General features: G+C 41.7%; 2 protein-coding genes across 2 annotated transcripts; one reads left to right on the top strand and one right to left on the bottom strand.

Moving 5' to 3' along the window:
- Nucleotides 1-9476: 9476 nt before the first annotated feature.
- On the top strand, nt 9477-10557 carry LOC118557744 (gastrula zinc finger protein XlCGF7.1-like). The gene has a single exon (XM_036128026.1). The coding sequence runs from the start codon at nt 9561-9563 to the stop codon at nt 10401-10403; it is 843 nt and encodes a 280-aa protein (XP_035983919.1). The 5' UTR covers nt 9477-9560; the 3' UTR covers nt 10404-10557.
- A 5853-nt stretch (nt 10558-16410) lies between these two features.
- LOC118557743 (gastrula zinc finger protein XlCGF7.1-like) lies at nt 16411-21070 on the bottom strand (the record flags this gene model as incomplete). The annotated part of the gene is made up of 2 exons (XM_036128024.1): nt 21020-21070; nt 16411-17246 (listed from the first exon to the last, which is right to left on the bottom strand). Coding segments are annotated over exons 1-2 (882 nt in total), but the record flags the coding sequence as incomplete, so codon positions are not given.
- Nucleotides 21071-26818: the final 5748 nt, after the last annotated feature.

Genomic DNA, 26818 nt, shown 5'->3' with positions numbered 1-26818 from the left:
GACGTCACTGGCCAACTTCCGGTCCGCCATATTGGGTGGCACACTTCCTTATCTCTAGTTGTCTTACACGTATTATCGTATCGCGAATGGATAAGTACGCCAGCACGCTAGAGCGACCAGATAAGGACGTATATCTGAGGAAATGTTCCGTGATCGACCATATGGACCCGTATGCCCTCCACGGTGCCTTGTTTAGCCGTAATCCAGATGATTGGCCAAATGTAGAGCACGGCGACATAGTGCATTACCTGGTGTTCGGTGAAAACCCTCTGCACACTCTTGAGGAAATGAGAGCTTACAAGGATCTAGAGGCTCACAACCAGTTCATATCTGTTATGTACATCAAGGAAATCGCCATCATACGTGGACGGGTGAGTTTTAATAAGATGGTAAAAATGTAAACAATCCGACGCAAATGTGTTGCAAATGTGTTGCACCGCGAAGGCGCTTGGCTGCAGGGCCGATCGACGCCGCTCGCGGCTTTAATTATTTAAGCAGAACAATGACCAGTGCAAAATTAAGTTGTATTTACCGTATTGGCGCCGGTAGGAGCTGCAGATCATAAAGCCAGCAAACAGTGGGAACACAGCAACTCGTTCAAAGGTAAGCTGCGCTCAGACGGGCTCTGGCCCATGCTAGTTTAGTAGCTGCTAACCGTCAGTGCTAACAACCACTCGCGCATGTAATGTACTTTTAACTTGCTGCTATGTGTTTCAAACGTTTAGAACACACTCTCATTGACATCGGGATACTGTGGAAAGTTATGTTCGGTCGACTTGCAGCCGCGATCCAAGCGAGCCGACGATCTTTGTTATCTCTGTAACTCGTTCAAAGGTAAGCTGCGCTCAGACGGGTTAGCACATGCTAACCGTTAGCGCTAACAACCACTCGCGAATGTAATGTACTTTTAACTTGCTGCTATGTGTTTCAAACGTTTGGAACACACTCTCATTGACATCGGGATACTGTGGAAAGTTATGTTCGGTTTTACAGCCGCGATCCAAGCGAGCCGACGATCTCTTTATCTCTGTAACTCGTTCAAAGGTAAGCTGTGCTCAGACGGGTTAGCACATGCTAACCGTTAGCGCTAACAACCACTCGCGAATGTAATGTACTTTTAACTTGCTGCTATGTGTTTCAAACGTTTAGAACACACTCTCATTGACATCCGGATACTGTGGAAAGTTATGTTCGGTCGACTTACAACCGCGATCCAAGCGAGCCGACTCTTTGTTATCACTAACAGTTGTTCTCCGTGGTTGCGCCTCCAGGCAGGAAAGCGGTGGAAAATTAATCTGTTTCTATGTTTTTCCCATGGCGATCATGTGTTGCGCTGTTACAGCCCACAATACAGCAACGGTTTACCATGGTTGAAATCAAGTTAAGGTGAAATTAATCAAATTAAAACACGGCTGAGAGAGGGAGTACAGTATGCGGTAGTAATAGGCAGTAGAGGCGGCGGAGGCAGTCAACATGACAGCCGCGGAAAGTAATAAGTCATAACGCCCAAGCCATATTATTAATATATTCTTCTTACATGTTTTAAATACTTAACAGTTAATTACCTGTGACAAAGTGAGCACCGCAGACTCTGGCGTATTAATAATAATAATAATAATACATTTTATTTAAAAGGCGCCTTTCTAGACACTCAAGGTCGCCGTACAGAAGGGTAAAAAACAGAATGTCAGGAACAGAATCAAAACAAAAAACATTTAAAAAATAAATAAAAAATAAATAAATACCGAGGCTGGGACAGGGAAATTGATAATTAAAGAGAATAGGCGGTCTTAAACAGATGAGTTTTGAGTTGTGATTTAAAATTTTGAAGTGAGTCCGTGTTTCTAAGTAGGGGTGGTAGAGAGTTCCAGAGGCGGGGGGCAGAGCGGCTGAATGCTCTGCTCCCCATGGTGGTGAGACGGGCGGAAGGGACAGACAGGTGTAAAGCAGATGAGGATCTAAGAGCACGGGAGGGGGTGGGAATGTGCAGGAGGCCTGACAGATAAGGGGGGGCTAGGTGGTGAAGGGCCTTGAATGTCACCATGAGAATTTTATATTGAATGCGGAACTGCACGGGGAGCCAATGAAGCTGTTGGAGGACCGGGGTGATGTGGTGGATAGAGGGAGTTCTTGTTATGATGCGAGCAGCTGAGTTCTGGACCAGTTGTAGTTTATGGAGTGATTTCTGAGGAAGGCCGAAGAGGAGAGAGTTGCAGTAATCCAGTCGGGAGGTGACAAGGCTGTGCACAAGTATGGCAGCAGTGTGTGGGGTAAGGGAGGGACGGAGGCGGTTGATGTTTCTTAAGTGAAAGTAGGCAGACCGGGTAATGTTATTGATATGGGATTGAAAAGATAGGGTGCTATCGAGGATGACACCCAGACTCTTAACCTGGGGGGAGGGGGAGATGGAGGAACTGTCAATAACAAGTGGGAAACTGTCAGTTTTGGAAAGAGTTGATTTGGTGCCGATGAGGAGAACCTCAGTTTTACTACTGTTTAATTGAAGGAAGTTTTTGGTGAACCAGGCTTTTATTTCACAGATGCAATTTGTGAGGGAGGTGGGGGGAAGAGAGGACGATGGTTGTGTGGAGAGGTAGAGCTGGGTGTCATCAGCATAGCAATGGAATTGGATGTTAAATTTGCGGAAGATATTGCCAAGGGGAAGGAGGTAGATGATGAAGAGGAGGGGCCCGAGTACAGAGCCCTGGGGCACGCCTGAGGTGAGGGGGGAGGGGGTGGATTTGAGGGTCTTCAGTTGAATGTACTGAGTGCGGTCAGAGAAGTAGGAAATAAACCAGTCCAACGGAGTGTTAGTGATGCCAATGGAAGAAAGCCTACTGAGGAGAGTGGTGTGACAGATGGTGTCAAAGGCTGCACTCAGGTCGAGGAGGATGAGGATGGTGAGTAGTCCAGAATCAGATGCCATGAGGAGGTCATTGGTGATTTTGATGAGTGCTGTTTCAGTGCTATGGAGTGGCCGGAAACCAGACTGAAATTCTTCATACAGGCTGTTGGCAGATAGGTGAGTATGGAGCTGGGAGGCAACTGTTTTTTCAAGAATTTTGGAAATGAAGGGTAAATTGGAGATAGGACGGAGGTTGTTGAAGTTGATCGGGTCGGCACCAGGTTTTTTTACAATCGGAGTGATGGCAGCAGTTTTGAGAAGTGTAGGGACAGTTCCAGTGGTGAGGGAGGTGTGGATGATAGCGGAGATGAGGGGAACCAGAGAGGGGAGGCAGGTTTTGACAAGTTGTGTTGGGAAGGGGTCCAGTTGACAGGTGGATGGTTTGGATTTCCGAATGAGCTCTGTGATTTCCGAGACAGTGGGAAGATGGAAGGAGGAGAGCGACTGTGTAGGCGAGGGAAGATCTGGTGAGGTGCTGAGATGAGCCGTTGATCCAAGGTTTTGGTGAATGTTCTTGATTTTTCCTGTGAAGTATGACATGATGTCATTGCAGAAGGAGGTTGTATAAAGGTGCGGGGGGAAAGAGTCCTTGGGTTTGATAGTATTATTGAGTATAGAGAAAAGTGACTTAGAGTTATGTTGATTGGCAGTGATTAAGCTCGAGTAATACTGTGATTTAGTGCTGGCAATGGAGTCCTTATAGTGAATAATGTGATTATTGTACATTTCTTTGTGTATAGTGAGACCAGTTTTTCTATAAAGTCTTTCGAGTTGCCGTCCTTTGGTTTTCATGCGTCGGAGATTTGGGGTGTACCAGGGGGCGGAGACGGAAAAAGAAACAAATCTATTTTTTAGTGGAGCAAGCGAGTCAAGGATATTATGGAGACCAGTGTTGTAGTGGATGACCAGGTCATCAGGGGTTAGCAGATTATTGAAGTCAAGGAGGCAGGAAGAGTGGATACTTGAGATAAGGGTGGAGGGATCAATGTTCTTTATGTTCCGGAAGGATATGAGGCGGGATGTTTTAGAGATAGAGAGGGTAATATTCACTTCAAATGAGAGGAGAAAATGGTCAGTTATGGGGAGTTCATCAGCTGTTATGTTGTGAGGGATGACGCCAGAGCAGCAGATTAAATCCAGAATATGTCCTTTGGAGTGTGTGGGGGTAGTGGTGTATTGCTGACATCCAAAACTCTCTAGGCAGGAAGTAAAGTCTTTGGTGAGAGGCAAATTGGTATTGTCCATGTGGATATTGAAATCACCCAGTAGGATTAAGTTTGGTGATAGAGAGGATAGGTGGGTGAGAAAATCGGCAAACTCTGTTAAAAAGGCACTATTCGGTTTTGGGGGGGCGGTAGACAGCAGCAATGATGGTTGGAGTTGGGCCAGACAGCTTGCAGACTGTGGATTCAAACGTGCTTGAGACTGGCGCAGATACCGGCGAGACTTTCCAATTCTCGCGATGAATTATCGCGAGACCTCCTCCGCGCCCGGAACCACGGGGTTGAGAGATGTAAACAAACCCATTAGGAGTGGAATCGTTGAGCTGAGAGTATTCTTGGGGCTGTTGCCAGGTCTCGGTTAAACAGAGAAAGTCCAGTTTACGGTCAGTGATGAGGTCCTGAATGAGATGTCCCTTGCTTGTCAGTGAGCGGATGTTAAGCAGAGCAAAGTTGAGTGCAGTGTTGTTGCAGCTGGTGGTGGTGCTAGCCGACCGAGCTAGGCGGGCTAACACGCTGTGGTCGACAGCCCGGCTGGTGGAGCATGGAGGGCGACGAATCCCCCGTCGGGAGCTGGACCAGATGGATTTTATTGCTGTTGAACCGTTGTGGTGGGAAATCCGGCGAGATCCTCGGTGGATGTATCTCCGGCGTGGCTGGAAGGTGATGTCCGGGTGAAGGTGGAGTGCCTCGGGCGCAGGTCCGGGCGAGTGACAGCGGAGCCGGAGCAGGTCAGCGGCTGAATACTGCAGCAAACCCGCCACTTGCAGGTGAGCGGGCAGTAGAAATATCCAGATGCAGACAAGCAGGATGTATGTCCTGTCGGTCCACATTATTAAAAAACGTCAGGTGAGGCTGAAAACGGGGCAGGACAGGTGAGCTACCGATAGTAGCCTAGTTGGGACGCACACAACCTGTAGTGCCGATGAATCGTGGCCGTGTTCTCAGTAAAAAACAATTGCACTGTCCGTTAAAAACAATTGCACTGTCTGTTAAAAAGTTACCGGTTAAAAAGTTACCGGTGAGCAAAGGCAGGGAGCAGCAAATACAAAAATTCCGGCGAGCAGCGGCAGCAAGTCGTGCCAGCGTTCACTCAGCTCAGCTCAGTATTCCAGCTTAACACCGTCCAAATCGGACCTGGATATCCTTGTCAGCCATAGGTGACGGCGTTGTTCAGACAGCTGTTTTGTTTTTTCACACTGATTCACGATTACGGCTGGTAGGCGATAGAAAGAGCGTTGATCTCCACCTCCACGGGCCGTGCAACCAACCATTAAACACGTTTTCCCCATTGTTCACTTCCAATACTGCCTAAGGCGTCATACAATGCAGGTCAACGGTGCGAAACGACTGCCACCCAATATGGCGGACGCGCTGAGTAGTCACGTGAGCGTGACGTCAGCTGAAAACCCCCTATTGAGACACAGCTTGGGACAGCCTCCGCGCATCGCTGTGACGTCACCGGCCTTAAAATGCGTCCTTCGAAGGACACAGCTATTGTGAACGTGAATCAGAGAAGATGCCTCATTCCTGTGCTGCATGGAAATGTATTCTGGCTGATTTCACTACTTGTATCTGCCTTCTATAAACTAAGGCTGCACCATGTTGCATAAAGCTGCAGAGTGGTAACACAAGCTATATATATATATATATATATATATATATATATATATATATTAGGGCTGGGCAAGTTAACGCGTTAATTTTGCGTTAACTCATTAGACTATTAACGGCGATATTTTCTTTAACGCGCATTAACGCATGTTGCTCACATGCTTTTATTTTGTAAAGGTCTGTTGCTGCGGTGTAGGGGTTTGAATCAGAACAGTAGGTGGCGATAATGCGCCAATAACCTCGCTGTCAGCCAAGCCTCGGATTCAGAGGAAGAAAGATACTGGCCGGAAAAAAACAAAGCCGACATGCGGAAGGCGGGGTTTCCCGCAGGTACCGCGAGCGAGCTTAGGCGAGGCGAGGCGGTGAGTTGGCGGCCGGAACAAGTTTTGTGCGGAGCGGAGCGGGGGGGGGGGGGGGGGGGGGGGGGGGTCTGCTTAGACGCCGTCGGTGAAGTCGCTTCGCGTTTCAAAGTATCCATGTGTTTTTGCCTGTTTTCCCCAGCCGTTCACTATATGAACGCGAGAAAGCAACAACAAAAAACCGCGTGTTAACGTCAAATAAACGCAAGCAACGCAAGCATATCGAGTTAGCAAGCATTTCAGTTTAAAGTTCTTCCAGCATGGAATATGACAGAAACAAGTTAGTTGTAACCACTGCCAAGTTAAATTTTGGTATTGAACATAAAATGATAATGCTGCTCCTTGCGGTTACCTCAGAAATTGCCTGTTTTTGGTAGATTTTTTCCCCATAAAGAGAATTCCCTGTCAGTGGCAATAAGCTTTAATTTATTATTATTGCTATTTTTTGTTTTACATGTTTAAGTTGAGCTTTACACTAAATATGTGTTACTGATAAGTGCTACAAATGTTACAACACTTTTGTTCATATGGCAGCAGAACATTAAAATAAAAGTGTTCTTTACACTACTTTTGAATTCATTCTTGGAGTTTGTAAATACAATGCGATTAATCGCGATTAATCGCGATTAATCAGGGCGATTAATCGCGATTAAATATTTTAATCGTTGCCCAGCCCTAATATATATATATATATATATATATATATATATATATGTGTGTGTGTGTATATGTTTATGTGTTATGAATATAAGGATCAATTTGTTAAATCTCATTATTTCATAAAACCATGTCACATGTGAACCTTTAGGAACAGACTTTTTGGGGGAGTATTAAAGAGGTAAAATTAATAATAAGAGAAAAAAAAGTCCTAGGTCAATAAAGTAAAAAAAATGGCTCCTTTGATCAGCACCATCACTTAGTGGAATGGGGGGCGGAGGGTTGCTTCCTGCTGAGCGCAGTGGCTGGTTGGGGGAGGTTCCTGGGGCTCTGGGGGCACCCGGAGTGGGGCGCTTGGTGGGTCTGACTCCAGGGTCTGTTACCCCCATCTGGGAGGGGCTTGGGAGGCTTACGGGCGGCTTACGAGCGGCCTACAGCCCGCCTACAGCAACGCGGTGACGGACGTGGGTTACTGACCTGGTAGCTGTGCTGCCGCTGGGTGGGTCTGGGGGCCTGGGGTCCCTGGGGTGCGCCGCCCTCGGGCGGGGGCCCAGCGGGGCCTCGGGGGTTCCGGTTGCGGGGGGTGTGCCGCTTGGGGTCTGGGCCGGCGTGCACCCGGGTGTCTGCCCCTGCACAGTGCCTCTGGTGTGCTGGGGGGCCTCGGGGCCTGTTGAGCTGGCAGGGGGGCATGGTCATTAACATCTCAGGGCAGATGCTCTTCCCCTTCATTGGATTGGCACTCTGCTAGTGGGGGGAGGGGGGGGAAGGGGAGCAGGGACTAACCCAGCCTGGATGTCTACTGTCGAATGTATGGTGAGTTGTTTGAATGTTAGTGTTGGGGAGGGAATAAATCTACGGATGGGGGGGGGGGGGATGTTCTGGTGGGCTTGTGTCCGGCCCTCTGTCCCGGTCCTGGTCCATGTAGTCTCCCGGTACGGGTTTCGCCTGGGGGGGGGGGGGGGGGGGGGGGGGGGGGGGGTGGTGAGTGGGGCACTAGGGAGGGATGGTGTTAATGATTTTATTTTTTTATTTTTTTTTTCCAGGTACGGGTTCGGTCCGCTCCCTCTCCCAAGAACATCTCAAGGGCCATCAAGCCCTCTGGCGCATTGACGGTCCTCGGGTTTGGGGCTGGTTCCCAGGTGGGTGCCGGCCCATTCCCGGTGGCGGTTGCAGATTTCCTGTGTTGGCCCCTCTTGGGCGCCCTGCTTTGGGGGCCCCTTTGGGAGTCCGGGGGTATGGGTCCCCTGACTCCTGCCTCTGTGCTCGGGGAAGGCGGGTCTTTGGTTCTCCACAATCACTATCGAGCTACTTCCTTCTGGATAACTTTCACCTAAACTAGTGCACTCTCACAAACTCCCACAGGTGCAGGGTTCCAGGTATTAAGTGTTCACTTATATACAGAAAGCCTGTAATTTATTTATTTATTTATTTTCTTTCACTTTTTTTTCAGGTATCACTTTACACATGTCAGATTAAATAATAATACATATAATTTAGCAATGCCATCTAGGTGTTACTCGATTATATCTGTTGCTTTATGTCTGTTGGTTGTGCTGTTCTTTTTGCATCTCTCTTTCCAGGTGATGGAGCAGACAGAGGACGTTTTATCATTCTCTCCCTTCTATCTCTTCTTTCTTTCAGCTCTTCTCTTTCTTTTTTTTCTCTTCTTGTTCTTCCTTTACTCTCCTACTTTCCCATTGTAGCGTCTATATAATTTGAAATTCTCCCTGCAGGAATCACAATAAAGCTATTTACATGCATAAATCAAGTGGAGCACTATGGCAATAGCTGTTTGCTCCACTTGTGAAAGCAAAATCTGTCGAGCTCTATTTGGCATTCAGACATCAATTCTTATTGCCACATTTCTAGACAGGAGACTGGGAGAAAAAAAAACAGGAAGTCGTTTTCATGCTTATGTCACTTCTATCTCCTTCCTCAGTCGCTAAGCAGGACTACAGACCTCTCTAATTTGCATGAATGACCGTGTTTTTTTTTTTTTTTTTTTTGAATATTATGAGGGCACACTTATAAATATAAAATATATCATATTGGATAAACTTCTGCTTTACACAACATGGCAGAAAAGGTCAATATCGTGTCATCTGCACTTTCAGTTAAAAAAGGCAGCTCTACCAAGAACTGACATTTTGGGGGAAGTTGTAATAGTCATGTATGCTGAGGTTTCTGTTGTATTCTGTGTTTTACTGTTCTGTATGTTCTATGAATGAAATGGTGCAAACTCAGTTATTCAGAAATGTATTTTACTTGAAAGTTTGTCAGGCAACAAAAATGAAAAATGCTAAGGGCCTGATTACTTTTGCAAGGAACTGTAAACAAACAAGGCATAAGAAAAACAATGCTAAATAAACAATAAGTAAAAGTAGTAGTTAAATAAAATAATTAAATCTAACTATATTACCTAAACATGGCTTTATTGAAATTTATGTCAGTTCAAGTTCAGATCGAAATACTTTCTAATATGGATTATGTGTTTCAATGTTTCCTGCAGATGTTCAGCAGAAGCTGATTGTTAAAGAAGAAGCTTCTTTAGACCACAGACCTCCTGGCGACCTGCATGACCCAAAACCCCCCCACATAAAGGAGGAGCAGGAGGGAGTCTACATCAGTCTGCCAGGAGAGCAGCTCAATGGGGAGGAACTGATTAATGGCATCAGGTTTCCAGTCTCTGCTCCTCCCATAGAGAGTCTGGATGATGAACAGTCTCTGCTGCTCTCACAGCTTTATCCAGACCAAATTAAAGGCAGCGAGCTTCCAGAAGAGAATGATGGAGAAGAATCCACCAGGATGCATGGAGATGCTTCCATTTCTTTAAAGACTGAAGACGCTGAGAAGAATCAAGACGACAATGATTTAGAGCACCCTCCTTCTGAGCTGAAACACAAGTCAGACTCTGGATATAAGAAATGTTCTACAGAGCAGAAAACAGTGGAGTCAAAAAGGAAAGTCCACACAGGAATGAAGCTTAGCTGTGAAGATTGTAGCAAAACATTTAGTAGTAAATACACTTTAAGCACACACATGAGAATCCATACAGGACAGAAGCATTTCTGTTGTGATATATGCGAAAAGGGATTTAGCCGAAAATCTAATTTAAACACACACATGACAGTCCACACAGGACAGAAGCCTTTCTGTTGTGATCTGTGTGGAAAAAGATTTAGCGATAAAGCAAATTTAAACAAACACATGAGAATCCACACAGGACAGAAGCATTTCTGTTGTGATCTATGTGGAAAAGAATTTAGCCAAACGTCAATTTTAAACAGACACATGAGTATCCATACAGGACAGAAGCATTTCTGTTGTGATTTATGTGGACAAAGATTTAGCCAGAAATCTAAGTTAAACACACACATGACCATCCATACAGGAGAGAAGCCTTTCTGTTGTGAGCTATGTGGACAAAGATTTAGCCAAACATCAATTTTAAACACACACATGACCATCCATACAGGAGAGAAGCCTTTCTGTTGTGAGCTATGTGGACAAAGATTTAGCCAAACATCAATTTTAAACACACACATGACCATCCATACAGGAGAGAAGCCTTTCTGTTGTGAGCTATGTGGACAAAGATTTCGCCACAAACCTGCTTTAAAAACACATGTGAGAACCCATAAAGGATGAAAAATGCTCTGCTATGAATAGTAACTCAAACTGCTCAGCTGTAGTTAACTATGAGATGATCTATGTCGACAAAGTTTTGTTACACATGTTCATTAAACAAACACACAAGAATCCATACTGAAAATGGCTCTTCTATGAATATTAACTCAAAGTGAACCATCTTCACTTGAGAGTTTCAGCATTTCTGTACTAGCTTCTTTTCAGATTTTTAATTGCTTCAAACTAAGCTTGTTAAAGCATTATTTTTTTGTTCTATCTAAAATAAAGAAAATGTGCGTATTGCTCTTTTTAATCATACAATTTTCCTGATGTTCTGTTCTGTCTCTCCTCGAGGTCGGTCGGTTTTTCTTCAGCTCTCCAGAGCTCCTTATCTGCTATTAACCTTCCCCTTCTCTCCTGCTATTTGCTTTGTCTGTGTCTTTTGTGCCATTTCTTCATAATAACCGAAAGCTCTAAGGCAATTATGGATCTCGTCAGCTGGTCTCTCAACGCTATTGATCAAATTTTTTCAACTGGAAAGCAAAGGACGGGGGAGCGTGCCTGTCCCGACGGAACTTTTTTTGCGGGATACATTTTGGACCCATGGCAGAAATGGTCCACGGTGTGCCTCTCAATTCTTTCTGTTGAGGACGTCGAAGATGTCTACTTATTCGGATTTATGATACATGGATTCCTCATTTTTGGCCTTGGAGGATATTTAATGTATCAACACCTTCAAAAGCTGCTGGCGGTAAATATGGCCCTGATGAGACTGCCAGCGGCAGTCGACGCGATCACAAGGTCGTTGAATGAACAAAACGGACGGCTTGATAAGCTGACCGCAGTTGTGGTACAGAGGTGAGCTTGGAGAGCTACCTGGATGAGAGTTTTGACAGTATAACTGGGGAGGTGAAAAGTTCCACAACCACGAACACACCATCACAAAAACGCTCTCGTTTGAGCTCGACAACTAGTTTCCGTCACAGCCTAGAATGAATTGCTGAGGGAAGAAGACAGGAAGCTCACCGAAGGGATGATTTAGCTGTGGGTGAAAATAGGAAGTTGAAAGAGTCTAAGATGGGGAGGCAGAGAGTCTGTTTACAGGCAGTAGGAACTTTCAGATCAGACCAAAAATTAACATGGAGAACATATGTAGAAAAAGTAGGAAAAAAATGAAAGAAAATCATAAATCTCATTAGTGCAGTAGCAGGAAAGGATTGGGGAGCAAGTACACAATCACTGATGCATATCTATAAGGCCCTAATGAGATCAACATAAACTATGAGTGTTATGTAGGCCTATATGGAGCAGCAGCTAAAATAAATGTAATGAAAATAGAAAGAAATAAAGCGCTAGGGATTTGTACTGGTGCAATAAGATAACAACAACTAAAGCAATGCAGGTAAGAAGTAGGAGAAGTGCCTTTAGAGATAAACTGAAGCTCACGTACTGGTGCCGTTTAAGTGATTGTGGGAATTAATACCCAGCAAAGACTGTTATTCAGGAGTGTTGAGAATATAACACTGTGAAAGGTAATGGTTTTGGATGGACGACAAAAGCTAAATAAGAATAGAAAATACATGATTTATCTCTCCTAGACCTATTAGCAATATCCCTATTTGGTTATTTCCAAAAACTGAAATAGATTTTAATATAATGGAATTAAAAAAAGAGTGGGAAGAGAGCAGGAAAGGTCGGTATGCAAATCTATATATACGAACCAAATATCATATATATATATATATATATATATATATATATATATATATATATATATATATATATATAGATGGATCTAAAGATGAAAAGGATAAGGTAGGTATAGGAATATACATACCAATAATGAAGGTATTGGGAAAAGATTACCTGATCAGATGTCAGTCAGTGTACACAGCAGAAATTATGGTGATAATTATAGGATTACAGTGGATAGAGGAAGTAAGACCGGATAAAGTGGACGTTGTGTTGATTCTTCGGCAAGCCTTTACAGTATCCAAACTATAAAATCTAAAAGAAAAGATGTATTATTAGAAAATCATCAAAGCTTATTCAGACTACAAAACGCTATATAAATGTTGTTGGGTTCCAGCCCATGTAGGAATAAATGGAAACGAGGGAGCAGACAAAATAGCTAAAAAATCAATTAGAACAAATTATACTATAAATATACCTTATAGGAAAGGAGAAGCTAAGACAATAATGTAAAAAACAAATAAAGACAAAATGGCAGGATAAATGGAACATGGTTAAAAGTGTAAGAAAATATTATATTGTACAGAAATCTATTATTGACAAGGGTGTGAGTAGAAAGAACCGAAAAGAGAAGACTATTCTGACTAGGCTAATATTTGATTATACCGGGTTAAACAAAACATATGTATGTATTAGGAAAAAGTTAAACAGATGAATTTTTAGAATGTAAAATACCACAAAGTGTAGAATATATATTACTGCATTGTAGGAAATATGAAGGAAGGATGAGATTAAAACAAAAGACAAGACAGATAGGAAGGGAATCTGAAAGAATACAGAAAGCTGTTATACAGTATTTTAGGAATATAGGAAAATATTCTAAGATTTAAGTTAATATTTATATGCATGTGTGTATGTGTGTGTGTATGTATACATATACAGAGAGAGAGAGAGAGAATAAAGCACATTGGATATGATTCATGCTACATACTCAGATATGGTAGGTGACAGTATTCACCCAAAAACGTCATGGCAGATTGGAACAGTTTTATTTAGAAGTAGAGTTGTTCCAGCTAAGTGTTATTGACATTCAGCTTTCTGTTGAAAAGTTTGGACCTGAGGGCTGTAAAGTTGACATTTACATTTTAAATCCTTTATTTTTCAGATATACACAGGAGTTTTTTTCGTTCATCAACAAATTATGTGCCTCAAATGTTCTGCCTAATATGAGGATTTGTTGCTTTAGGTATTGGTTTACCAGTTCTGACAGAAACACAAAATAAGTTTACAATGACAATTTGTGTTGTCATTCATGTGTACAGTGATTGAAAAAGATGTTTGAATTTGGATTAACAATTTAAATAAAGTTCTATACACACCCGATAAAATTGTTGGTACCCCTCGTTTAATGAAAGAAAAACCACAACGGTTGGAAAAATAACTTGAATCTGACAAAAGTAATAAATAAAAATTCTATGACAATAAAAGAAATTAAAAACTTGCTTTTAGATGACAGGTTTTTGCAGTGTGCCAACAGTAACCAGTCTTCTTAAACACAGTTGGCATACTGATGATTTTGTTTTTATTTTATTTGTTTAAATTATAGCTTTTGTTTTTAACAGAAGATGGTGTATACAACTGTGCAAAATTAAAAAAAAATGTGTACAACAAAGATAATTATTCTGTAATATTCATGGTTAACGTGTGTATACATTGTAATTCATCACATCACAGCTGGTGGTTTTATTGCTTCCCTTGATTTCAAACTTTGCTGTTACACTGTTACAATATCTAACAGTAAGGCACATCATGAAGGCCCTATGCTAAAGGAACTATGACAGGAAGCATATGGGCTCCTTTCCTACTTCCTTCCTTACTGACTGCATTATTCGGACAACATTCCTGCTTTGGCTAAAGGGTTCTTATCTAACTGATGTTTTCTGATGTGCCAAAATCTCCTTCAATTGAATAAAAACAAAATGGAAGTAAAAATTGTTGCACACTGCTTCAGTTGCTTCAGCTAGTAACCATAGATCAGGCCCAAACTAATGCAAGGGTTCTCAAACTTTTTATGGCCAGGGACCCCTTAGCAGGGGGAACATTTTCCCAAGGACCACTTTAGATTCCTCCTGCTGATAGTATTTTTTAACAGCCTTTTGTACAGTTGAACACATCAGGAACTATGTACGTTTAAAAAAAAAAAAAAAAAAAAAATATATATATATATATATATATATATATATATATATATATATATATATATATATATATATATATATATATATATATATATATATATCTTACATTTGAGATTTGCTGCTCCCTCCATTTGCTATCCACTGTCAATGTTTTGTTTTTTTTAATAACAGTGTCATCAGTGTCAGTAAGGCAAGGCAAGGCAAATTTATTTATATAGCACAATTCAGTACAAAGACAATGCAAAGTGCTTTACATGATTAAAATATAGCAAAATAAAACAGAATAAGAGCAAGTAGGAATAGTAATAACAATTTTTTTTAATAACTGTCATTTTTATCATGTCAAAAAATAAATGGCAATATGGTTTTCAATAATAGGCCCCCAAAAAAAAAAAAAAAAAAAAAAAAAAAAAAAAAAAAAAAAAAAAAGGCAGCACATAGAGGTTAGACTGATCTCAAAATAATCGGCCTCTGCCTTTAAAAACCTGTATCAGTCAATCACTAATATGCTAAAGGAATAAAAATTAAAATTTCAACACTTTAAATACAGAATACATTTATTCAAGGTATACTTTCACAGGGTATTTTCTTCAAATATAACAAATTCAAGCATCCAAGAAAATAAGTTTTGAGAAGACTGAAAGAAATTCCAGTGAACCCTATTTGGTCCATTTATCAGATTAAAGACTCTTAATTGGTTCAATTTTAGCACAACAAACATCTTAATCAAACCATTGGCCGAAAACCAAGAAACATTCTTATGAATATCTGCTTTAGGTTGTTACACACAGTCAAGCCATTCATCGAAAACATCAATAACCTCTTGACAATTAGTGAGAAGAATGAGCCTGTCTCTCTCCACACAGTTTATTCTTGGAGGCATGGATGACAAAAAAAAAAAAGATCATCTTCCACTTGTTAAACGAGCTCAAAAACGCTGCAACACTTTCCCACGAGACAACCATCACACCTCTGGGTAATAAAGCAGCGCGTCATGTTCAGCAACCAGATGGGTCTGGGTCCATGTCTTTGGAAGCTAGTGCCTGCTGATCCAGGACACAGTGGGTAGCTATAACGCATGGATTTTATCCATACTTTAACTCCACTCTTTCAGCCGGTCATCTCTGCAGCACCATCCATACAAACAGCGAGACATTTTTCCAGCTCAGTCTCGCTTCAGTCAGAAAAGCATCAACTAGCTTAAATAATTCCTCACTGTTGTCCTGCCCAAGACCTCCTTGCAGAAACGAAAATCTTCCAAAATGTTTCCCTCCCGGGGATAGAGCACCAGAGCTATCAGTTGAGCAGCACTGGAAATGTCTGGAGATTGATCCAGCTGTCTAGAAAACTGATCACACGAACGCACTCTATCCAATAACTGTTCCTGAATGTCAGCAGATAGTTCTTTAATTCTTCTCCTCACCATGTCATCTAAAAGCAGGGCAGTTTTTGAATTGTTAGCTGCTTATGTACCAAGTAGAACCTCACATTTCCACCGCAGCAGGAAACACAAGGTCCATTCCAACTGAGTGTGTCTTCTGACTTTTTGCGATGCGCTGCACCACCAGATACAAAGCTTCGTTTGCTAGCACTTGAAGACAAACCCATTTTGGTATATCATCCCTACTGTCCATAAAGCCAAACTCAACGTAACTGTTGTCATACTTCCGAATTTTAGCTAATTTTTTTTACCTTTACATGATGAGGTGAATGGAGTTAAATATTTGTCCATTGAGATACTTAGCTCAACCACGAGACATCAAAGCTCAACCACAAGCTGAATAACAGTTTCACGTGCACTAAAAAGTGCACGTTCTTTTAAGTCAAGATTATAAACACATTTGCTTAGGATTGACTTCGGCTGTTCTAGTTAGGCTTTTAACTGAAAGATCATTAGTTTAAATTTGTTGTCCAATTACTTATAAAATCCTTAATATTTTCTCTTAGTTTCACTTGTGTCGTCCCTGTACTGAGATGTGCTACACAAAAAAACTTGCCTTGTCTCTCATTGTATGGTTTTTCATGTGTTTGTTTAAATTAGATTTGTTGCTAAATCTTTGTTCACATATATCACAATAGAAAGGCTTTTCTCCTGTATGAATTCTCATGTGTGTGTTTAATGCAGATTTTGTTTTAAATCTTTGTCCACATAGATCACAACAGAAAGGCTTGTGTACAGTATGGATTCTCATGTGTGTGTTTAAATTAGATTTGTTTCTAAATCTTTGTTCACATATATCACAACAGAAAGGCTTGTCTCCTGTATGAATTCTCATGTGTGTGTTTAATGCAGATTTTCTTTTAAATCTTTGTTCACATATATCACAACAGAAAGGCTTGTCTCCTGTATGGATTCTCATGTGTGCCACTAAAGTTCCTTTTCGACTAAAGCTCTTTCCACATAGATCACAACAGAAGGGCCTCTGTCCTGTATGGATTCTCATGTGTGTGTTTAAATTTGTTTTTTGACTAAAACTTTGTCCACATAAATCACAACAGAAAGGCTTCTCTCCTGTGTGGATTCTCATGTGTGTGTTTAAATTTGTTTTTTGACTAAAACTTTGTCCACATAAATCACAACAGAAAGGCTTCTCTCCTGTGTGGATTCTCATGTGTCCGTTTAAAGCTGATTTTCCCATAAATGTTTTGCCACAGTCTTTGCAGCTAAGCTTAACTCCTGTGTGGCCTTTCCTACATTTATTCTTCTTTGTAAAACATTTCTTATATCCAGAGTTTGACAACTGTTTCAGCTCAGAGAGAGGGTGCTCTACGTCACTGTCTTCTTCATTCTCCTCAGTGTCTTCAGCCTCTGAAGAAATGGAAGCATCTCCATGATCTTGTATCTTGATGGATTCTCTTCCATCATTCTCTCCTGGAAGCTCTCTGCCTTTAATTTGGTCTGGGTCATGCAGGTGGGCACGAGGTTTGTGGTCTAAAGAAGCTTCTTCTTTAACAATCAGCTTCTCCTTAACATCTGCAGGAAACGTGGAAACATATTTTGCACATTAGAAAACATTTTGATCTTAGCCAGAACTGAGGCACACTTTAATTCAGATATATTTAGGAAATTTGTTAGATTAAATTCTTTGACAGAACATGCAGAACAGTAAAACACAGCATAAAATGACTTGACTGTTATAACCCCTGCAAAAACTCTGTTGTCTGTTGAGCTACCTTTTTTACCTTAAAGTGCTGATGACACAATATTGAAGTTTTCAGCCATGCTTTTAAAACAAAATGTTAGGCTTTGCCTAATGAGCTTAATGTGTCTATGTCCAAATATACAGCACACCGGATTATAAGACGCACCATCAATTTTTGAGAAAACGTAAGGACTTTAAGTGTCCTTTATAGTCCGAAAAATACGGTAATAAAATGAGAGCAAGGAGATGTCATTTTATTTAAATGTAAAAGTTTTGAGTATTCTGCCACAACATGACAACTACGGTATTTTGATATAATTTCCTGTGTAATTCCTTCTAAAAACTCACCAGATGATGTGAAAATGTTAACCCACCCAAAGCTATTTTTCCAGCCTAACGCGTTCAAAATAAGCCAGATGGGAAACTTTTTTATTTTCGGATTTTATTGAGACTTTTTTTGCACCACTGTAGGAGTCGTCACAGAGCCCCTGTTCAGTCTGAAGCTAATAAAATGTTTGCTCAATAAGTCTGCACCCTAGAAAAAAATAGCCCCCCTTTAGTTTGTTCTGGGAGAAACGCACCTCACCAGGTGACACGGTGAGGTGCGTGTAAATCAATGCATTAATGTGCCAAAATTTTCTTCAATTAAATAAAAACAAAAAGGAAGTAAAAAATGTCTGGACCAATGGAAGAGCCACCAAGAGTTAGCACACACCTTCAGTTGTTTCAGCAAATGACACAGAGCGCCTACCCCAAAAGAGAATCCGGTGCTCTTCTGTTTCTCTGTGTCCCCTAAGAGTAATGTTCCCTCTAGCTCACATCATGACAGTATCCATCTTCAAATGCTAAAAGTCTATAAATGAATGTGATGTTTCCAGCATCTCCTGGCATCTGGCTTATTACAGTCCCGCAGCTCTTAGGCGAACGACTTTCTCTGTGCTGCCGTTTTACTGAAAACCAGAACATGAAGGTACAAGAAGAAATTCAACTTTATTCTGCTTCATTTTATTTTATGACGATTTCTATGATGACCTTAAGCGAAAGAAAATGTTCAAAAGGAAAGCCCCTCCATTGGGTGGGCCCTGATACAAAGTAGGAGGGCCCAGGCCCACTCAGGCTCACCCATAGCTACGCCCCTGCTCTGATGTAAACATCGATGGCTTCAACATGATCAGAGCCAACAGGACCAGAGACAGTGGTACGAGGAGGGGGTGGCTGTGATTATTAATAACCGCTGGTGTAGTTCTGGACATGTTAAAGAGAGACTTTGCACAAAGGACACTGAGCTGAGAGCTGTTGGTCAGTGAGTAGAATGCAGACGAAGCATAAGCTAATTGTATGCTAACTGCAAAGAGGCATAAAGCTCCTCACCCCTCATTCCCCAATGGTTCTTCTGATCACAATCTAATGCATCTCCAACCTGTTTACAAGCCACTGGTGATCAGGGAGTCAGAGGTAACACGCAGAGTGAGGAGATGGTCAGAGGAGGCAGAAGAAGCCCTCAGAGACTGCTTCAGCTCCACTATGTGGGATGAACTGTGTGATCCTCATGGGGAGGACTTGGATCAAATAGAGCAAAGTACCACAGCTGTGGAAAACCTGCTGTGTGGTGCCGATGCTCGAGAATGCACACCCCAATTAGGCCGTGGGCCAGAATCTGTACGATGACTTTTTGTATGAGATGTCAGGGGGCAACTTTCTTGCACTTGGATAAGTTGCTACACATAGCAGTGATCTCAAAACACCAATGTTCCCACATTTTCACTTGCACATCAATAAGTTATAGCAGATGAAAATTCTAAACTGTTGCGCTCCGGTCCAAGAGGTCACGTGATTCGAGGTTTGCTGCTCAGCCAATCAGATTGCTGTATTGTCAACTGAGCGAGTTCAACGAGTTCATCATAGCTGCCCGTAAGATGTTTGTATGCATTTGTTTCCAGACCAAGAAAGCCCGATAATACCATTTTCTGGTGCCAGTTGGTAGAGATCTTGATGTCAAAGAAAAAGAAATAGCCCAGACCATCCATCATTCATTTGCACCACAGACTCTCTGGTGTACGATGGGCGTCTGCTGTGGGAAATATATGAATTTATCACAAGAAATGTAGCCAATAGGTGCGTTCAACCATGAAGTGTAAGATGTCTGTGGAGAGTCTGTGCGGTGCGCAGTACAACCAAGTGTGCAGCTGTCGCTCCTTTACTTTCATCTCAGAGTAACCTGGGTTCACACGCAGGTAAACTTACATTCCCACCAGGTGAGAGAGCGCTCAGAGTTATGACATATTTTTACCTGCCTTGGTTAACATATCTGTGTTTAGTAAACATATCTGTGTTTAGTAAACACAGTTTACTAAATAAATTTGTTTATTTCATGTGGTACCTGATTACTTCAACATACAGAGAATGTTCGCCTGATACCAGCATGACGGTCATATGTTTCAACCAGATTATTATAAGGATTAACGCTCAATACAGCATCTTCTCAACAAGTGAAAGGGTCTATGGTCATTTTCAGATGTTCTACAAAAATAACATTTACTTTGTCGCACATCACCAAAAGTCTATGTTGGAAACAAAAATCTACCTTCCTGCGTCCATCCCTGAAAACAGATGGCTGCGTTATACTTGGAAAACACATTTTTGTTGCTAGACAGACCCCAAAAGTAATAAAATTAAAACTTAATAAAGTTACGCTCAAAAATATTATAAACTCTGGCAGATCTAAACCTTTATTCAATCATTTAATCAAGTAGGGAGTAAGGACGGCGTTTAGAATACAACCATGTATAAAGATACATGACAAAGACAGAAAGATGGATAAATAAGATAGTTAAGAGAGCCAGAAGATGGTTACTCATATAAAGCTGTATTATGTGATTCAAATGGACAGCTAAGTGGAAGAACCCTCCCCCCCCCCCCCCCCCCCCCTCACCAAGACATATGAAAAGTAATCCACGGTAAATCGACTGGAGTTTATTCTTCCACTATGAATTTTTTTCCTTTCCTTGGACAATATTTACTCTGGTATTTAACCCGTATTAGCTACACTTGGTGTTTCTTTCGAGTTAACTTTTGATTAGACAGGTTTATTCCTTTTTCTTCTCTATTTTGCCTCATTGCTAATAAGTGTGTTTAACTGTCCATGTGTTTGCAACTGTGACACCCGGATTTTCCCATCGCAGGACAGTAAAAGAATACTTATTCTTAATAATTTCTGTATGTAGTTTAAATGATGGCAGGATCGGTCCTCCATACTAACAGCCAGAAGAAAATATGCAATCACCTTTCTAGACAAGATAAACCAAAAAGTGATGTTTGGGGGAACTTTTCCAGACAGATAGACAAGTAGAACTTGATACTGAATGTTGCTATGTATGCTAAGCTAGCATTAGTAGCTACTATGCTACATGCTACCCTAGCATTAGCATCCCATGTGCCACATGCTAAGCTAGCTAGCTGATCATATGCTGCTGGCTTAGCCAGTTTTCTGGGGGAAACCCTGCAACGAGTTCTGATGAAGAGGAGGAATCCATCAGCTGCTGAAAACGGCTCCTAAACTTTAGCTCCATCCATACAGTTAGCATGAAGAAGGAAATCTACAAACCTAATCGGTGCAGCAGAACTCTGGGCTGGAAAACATCCCCCATCATTGGTGTCTCCTCTGCTGCGTCCTGCCGCTCTTTGAGCTCCTGCTTCCCTCCAGTTTCTCCGCTGTGCCTCCAGCTGCTGGACTTCTTTCCAGACTTGCAGCAGCAGCTGCAAGTCTGGAAAGAAGTCCAGCAGCTGGACTTCTTTCCAGACTTCATCACCTGCAGCAGCTGCTGCTCTCTTTCAGCTTCACTCCCGCTTCTGGCCTCACAGCAACACAAAGACAAAGAACCAGGAGGGATCAAGGTGGCTTTGCTTCTGGGAAGAGGGAATGGAAACAACGGAACCGGAAATGTCTTCTTCTTTTTCTTCTTCTTCTTCTTCGTGTGGGAGGAGTGTGAGTGAAGGAGCGGAAGAGAGAGCGAGTGAAAAACTCTGTTTGAGTGGTTTTTCTTACTTTTTTCTGTCCTTTTTCACTGGGTGAGTGTAAATATTGTGTATATAGTTGTTTTACTTTGGTTGTTAGAGTTTTTTTTTTTTGGTGGGTTTTGTGGGGTTTGGTGGCCGTCGGGTTTTGCCCGGCGGCAGGTCGGCGTCTTGAACGCCATGGTGGTGGGTGGTGGTTCTGGTGTCTTCTCCACGCTGACACGGAGGAACGGCATCAAGGTGGGTGCTGGGTCTCCGTGCAGCGTGGAGGAAGTTTGTTTGGCGGTGGGTGAGGTAATTGGACATGGATCCATCAAGTCCGCGGCTCGCATGAACGGAGCCGCGGTGTTGTTTGTTGAGCGGGTTGAGCAGGCGAACCTGTTGGTCGAGTCGGGCATTTCTGTGAACGGCTCGTTCCTTCAGGTGTCGCCGCTCACGCAGCCCGCTACCAGGGTGATTTTATCGAATGTCCCTCCGTTCATTAGTGACGAGTTCCTCGTTAAAGAGCTCTCTCGTCACGGAAAGGTGGTTTCCCCCGTTAAAAAGATTCTGTCGGGGTGTAAATCACCTTTGCTGAAGCATGTTGTCTCCCACCGGAGACAACTCTTCATGATCCTCAACAACCGTGACGAGGAGCTAAACCTGCGTTTCCGGGTGAGAGTGGACGAATTTGACTACGTCTTGTTCGCCACCTCATCCGGCATGAAGTGCTTCGGCTGTGGACAGGAGGGACATTTGATAAAATCGTGCCCAAACAGAGCCGGGGCGGCTCCGTCGAGCTCCGCGGAGCAGCAGCCTGCGGCAGCCGGTGTTGTGCCGAAAAATGCCTCCCTGCCGAGATATGCGTCCCCTGTCGCGGGAGCGCGCATCGCTCTGTACAGCTGCATATCGACGAGGAAAACGGATTAAAATATGACCAATGGAGCTACTTGTTCTTATATTAATGATATAAAAACGTTTAAATATACCTCTCGTGGGTAAAATGTGTTTTTTTTTTGGCAGATTCAGTTACAAAATTACGGGTGTTATGAACAACATTTAAACCTGTCAACATCTGCTTTTTAACTGCGGTGTCTGGTCTTGATTTATTTGTTCTGGTCTCGTGTCATTCACACACAACAACAAACCATGAGAGCCGACGTGATTTTTGAAACCGCAAGGCTTTGTCTTAATCGAAAAAATTCAAACGCGTATCTACACAGCACAGCGTTGACAGACCAGTGTGTTGCATTCACGAGTCAGTTAGCTATGGTGCATTGAGGAGCATGGGACATTTCAACATTATAAGGAAAGAGGCATAAAACGTAACATAACTCACACAATAGTGCATTTATCTAGAAACAGTGTGGGCTTTCTTACAATACTGAATGCTCTATAATTGCATTTCTGTTATATGTAAATTATGCACATCTGCAAGCTTTTTATTCTGAAAAATCTGTAATATTACAGCAGCCAATTATCAAAGTTTTTCAAAAGCCTATTTAAAAGCTCCAAATGGGGCTTCAGATCATACAGCGACAATTGCGCTGTTATTGTTTTACAGGGCAGAATTTGAATTTGCTGACCCTTATCCTTTAACTACAAATGGCTATACAGGAATACAAGTGTCAACTCCTCTGAGACAGCAGGGGGTGCAATTTTCGGCAAGGAGCTGCCGAAAAATGCCCCCCCCCCCCCAGATTGTAGACTAAAAATTGTCACAGACACATGAAATTCACACTGGTAGCTCAGAACACTTGTGTAAGTATGTAGAAAAAGTTACATCAACTAAATGTTTATATTTCTGGAAAACAGCAGGGGGGGGGCAATTTTCGGCAAGGAGCTGCCGAAAAATGCCCCCCCCCTAGATTGTAGACTAAAAATTGTCACAGACACATGAAATTTACACTGGTAGCTCAGAACACTTGTGTAAGTATGTAGAAAAAGTTACATCAACTAAATGTTTATATTTCTGGAAAACAGCAGGGGGGGGGGGGCAATTTTCGGCAAGGAGCTGCCGAAAAATGCCCCCCCCCCCTAGATTGTAGACTAAAAATTGTCACACACACATGAAATTCACACTGGTAGCTCATAACACTTGTGTAAGTATGTAGAAAAAGTTACATCAACTAAATGTAAAAAACAGCAGGGTATGCATTTTTCATGACTGCCATTAAGGTTATCAAGATTTACATCTTACATCCGACCTAAATGTAATCTTTAACCTTACATCTGCATTTCACCTGTTTGGATTGTGAAAATCAAACCATTTGCAAACACAGTAATGTAGTTATTTTGAACTATTACTTTATTCTTAATATATTAGAAAAAACAGTCTTAAACTTCCATCAAAAAACATTAAACAGGTTTAAACATTTTTGAAGTAACTTCTAAACAATAAATATGACAACATATAAATCACAATTAAAACTCTGAACAATGGAAAGCATAAATAATTATAGGAACTTAAATAATGTTTAAGTTGAAGAATTTTTAACTTCGAATTTGTGTATTTTTTAAAAACGTTTGAAAACTATGTACAGAGTGGACAGCAATATTCCATGTCAGGTGGTGAGTTCTGGACACAGCCCTGGTGGTACCACCTGTTGCATCCATCACAGGCAATCTGAAATGCACAAGATTCAAATAGGATTACTAAAACCATTGATTGTTACAATTAGCATTTAATACCATGGATACATGACGTATTTGCGTCTGTGTATGTGCCTATGATCATCGGAGCACTCAGAGCAGTAACCCCTACTCTGGAGAAGTGGCTACAACAGATACCTAGAGAAACATCAGATATCTCAAAGCAGAAGAGAACAATCATAGGAGCAGCTAAGTTTTGAAGAAGGACCCTCAAAGCTCTCATGCCGCGTAGAGGACCCAAGCTTGTGACATGGAGAGCAAGACACTTTTGCATTTGTTTCAATGTAAACTCTGATGCTAGTTGAGACTGATAGCTGTTTATAATAGCCTATGGGGGATAAACTTTATTCTTGTTCAAGGTATCTTACCCACATTCTTGGTCTGTATAGGTGAAGCAGGTTTTATGTTATCTTCCATAACACCTAAAGCTAAAAGTAGTCCAAACATTAATCCGTTTTAAAGATTTCTCCACTAGTTCCCAAACTTAGGGCTGCTCCATTGATTCATGTCTTTCATTACTGGACAAACTGATTAACCCAGCTGTGTCTGGCTATTGTCATTGTGGTTACTGAGGCCATACCCTTACACCTCAATTAAACAGTTAATCCAGTAACAAAAGATGGGAAACAAAGGAGCCACCTTGAGTTCAGCAAGTGGAGGGGGTGCATAGAGGCCATTTGTGAATGTGAAACAATAACATTGCTGCCAACTGATGGGCATTTCTCTTTCATTGAGAAAATAAAAACGATTGTAAGGATCTACTGTAAGGAAACCTTGTGTGGTGGGCGAATAACTCAAAAAGTATTTTAAGACATTGTCTGATAGGACATGGCTGTGAGGACATACTAATAATAATTCACAATCAATGTCATAGACAAGTACAAAGTATGTGGGCATTAGTGTCATTTCATGCACATTATGAGAAAAACAAATGGACTCTGGGGTAGGTTTAAAGGAACATTACATTTTATCACATTCAGTACCAACATTATTGTTTTGATCCCCCACAATAGTAATGTTGTCAGTCACCCTAAATCTGGTCTGAGAACTGATCTTAAAAAATGAGAGTTATTGTAGTTATTAATTGGCCAGACACTAAGTTAGAAATCAGACTGAAAGATCGTTGCCTAGCCCTCCTCATGCTGTTGTTCTGGGAATGGTGAAATATAAGTAATTAGAGAGAGTTCACTCATTTACACTAACCTATTACTCTCTGACTGTGATTCCTAGCTCTGCGGTTCTTGTCTTTTATCTTTGCATACTAAACATGCTCTGGTCTCTGTCCTATATCTCCAGCGTTCAATGGGTGAGAGGTGGGGTTCACCTGGACAGGTAACCAGTCTGTTGCAGGGCAACACAGAGACAAACAGCACAAACAACCATTCACTCACACACTCACACCTAAGGACAATTTAGAGAAGCCAATTAACCTAACAGTCATGTTTTTGGACTGTGGGAGGAAACTAGGGTACCCGGAGAAAACCCACGCATTCACAGGGAGAACATGCAAACTCCATGCAGAAAGACCCAGGGTTGGATTTTAAACCAGAACCTTCTTGCTGCAAGGCAAAGGCGCTACCCACTGCTCCACTTGTATCTTTCTCTTGAGTAATTCTTTACAAAGACAAATTCTTTTTGATGGATTTTTAAACATAATCATTAACCTGTCAGTAAGTAATGTCTTTCACAGCTTTACCTCCCCATGTCTACTTTGCATTTAATACCTACATTTAGCTTTACTAAAGCCAACTGATTTTTTCTATAGACAATTTTTAGTCTACAATCTAGGGAGGGCATTTTTCGGCAGCTTCTTGCCGAAAATTGCCCCCCCCTGCTGTTTTCCAGAAATATAAACATTTAGTTGATGTAACTTTTTCTACTTACTTACACAAGTGTTATGAGCTACCAGTGTGAATCTCATGTGTGTGTGACAATTTTTAGTCTACAATCTAGGGGGGGGCATTTTTCGGCAGCTCCTTGCCGAAAATTGCCCCCCCTGCTGTTTTCCAGAAATATAAACATTTAGTTGATGTAACTTTTTCTACATACTTACACAAGTGTTCTGAGCTACCAGTGTGAATTTCATGTGTGTGTGTGACAATTTTTAGTCTACAATCTAGGGGGGGCATTTTTCGGCAGCTCCTTGCCGAAAATTGCCCCCCCTGCTGTTTTCCAGAAATATAAACATTTAGTTGATGTAACTTTTTCTACTTACTTACACAAGTGTTATGAGCTACCAGTGTGAATCTCATGTGTGTGTGACAATTTTTAGTCTACAATCTAGGGGGGGCATTTTTCGGCAGCTCCTTGCCGAAAATTGCCCCCCCTGCTGTTTTCCAGAAATATAAACATTTAGTTGATGTAACTTTTTCTACTTACTTACACAAGTGTTCTGAGCTACCAGTGTGAATTTCATGTGTGTGTGACAATTTTTAGTCTACAATCTAGGGGGGGCATTTTTCGGCAGCTTCTTGCCGAAAATTGCCCCCCCTGCTGTCTCAGAGGAGTTGACACTTGTATTCCTGTATAGCCATTTGTAGTTAAAGGATAAGGGTCAGCAAATTCAAATTCTGCCCTGTAAAACAATAACAGCGCAATTGTCGCTGTATGATCTGAAGCCCCATTTGGAGCTTTTAAATAGGCTTTTGAAAAACTTTGATAATTGGCTGCTGTAATATTACAGATTTTTCAGAATAAAAAGCTTGCAGATGTGCATAATTTACATATAACAGAAATGCAATTATAGAGCATTCAGTAT

This window comes from Fundulus heteroclitus, chromosome 24 (assembly GCF_011125445.2).
Source record: "Fundulus heteroclitus isolate FHET01 chromosome 24, MU-UCD_Fhet_4.1, whole genome shotgun sequence".
NCBI lineage: Eukaryota > Metazoa > Chordata > Actinopteri > Cyprinodontiformes > Fundulidae > Fundulus > Fundulus heteroclitus.
This window is presented reverse-complemented; position numbering and strand designations above follow the sequence as displayed.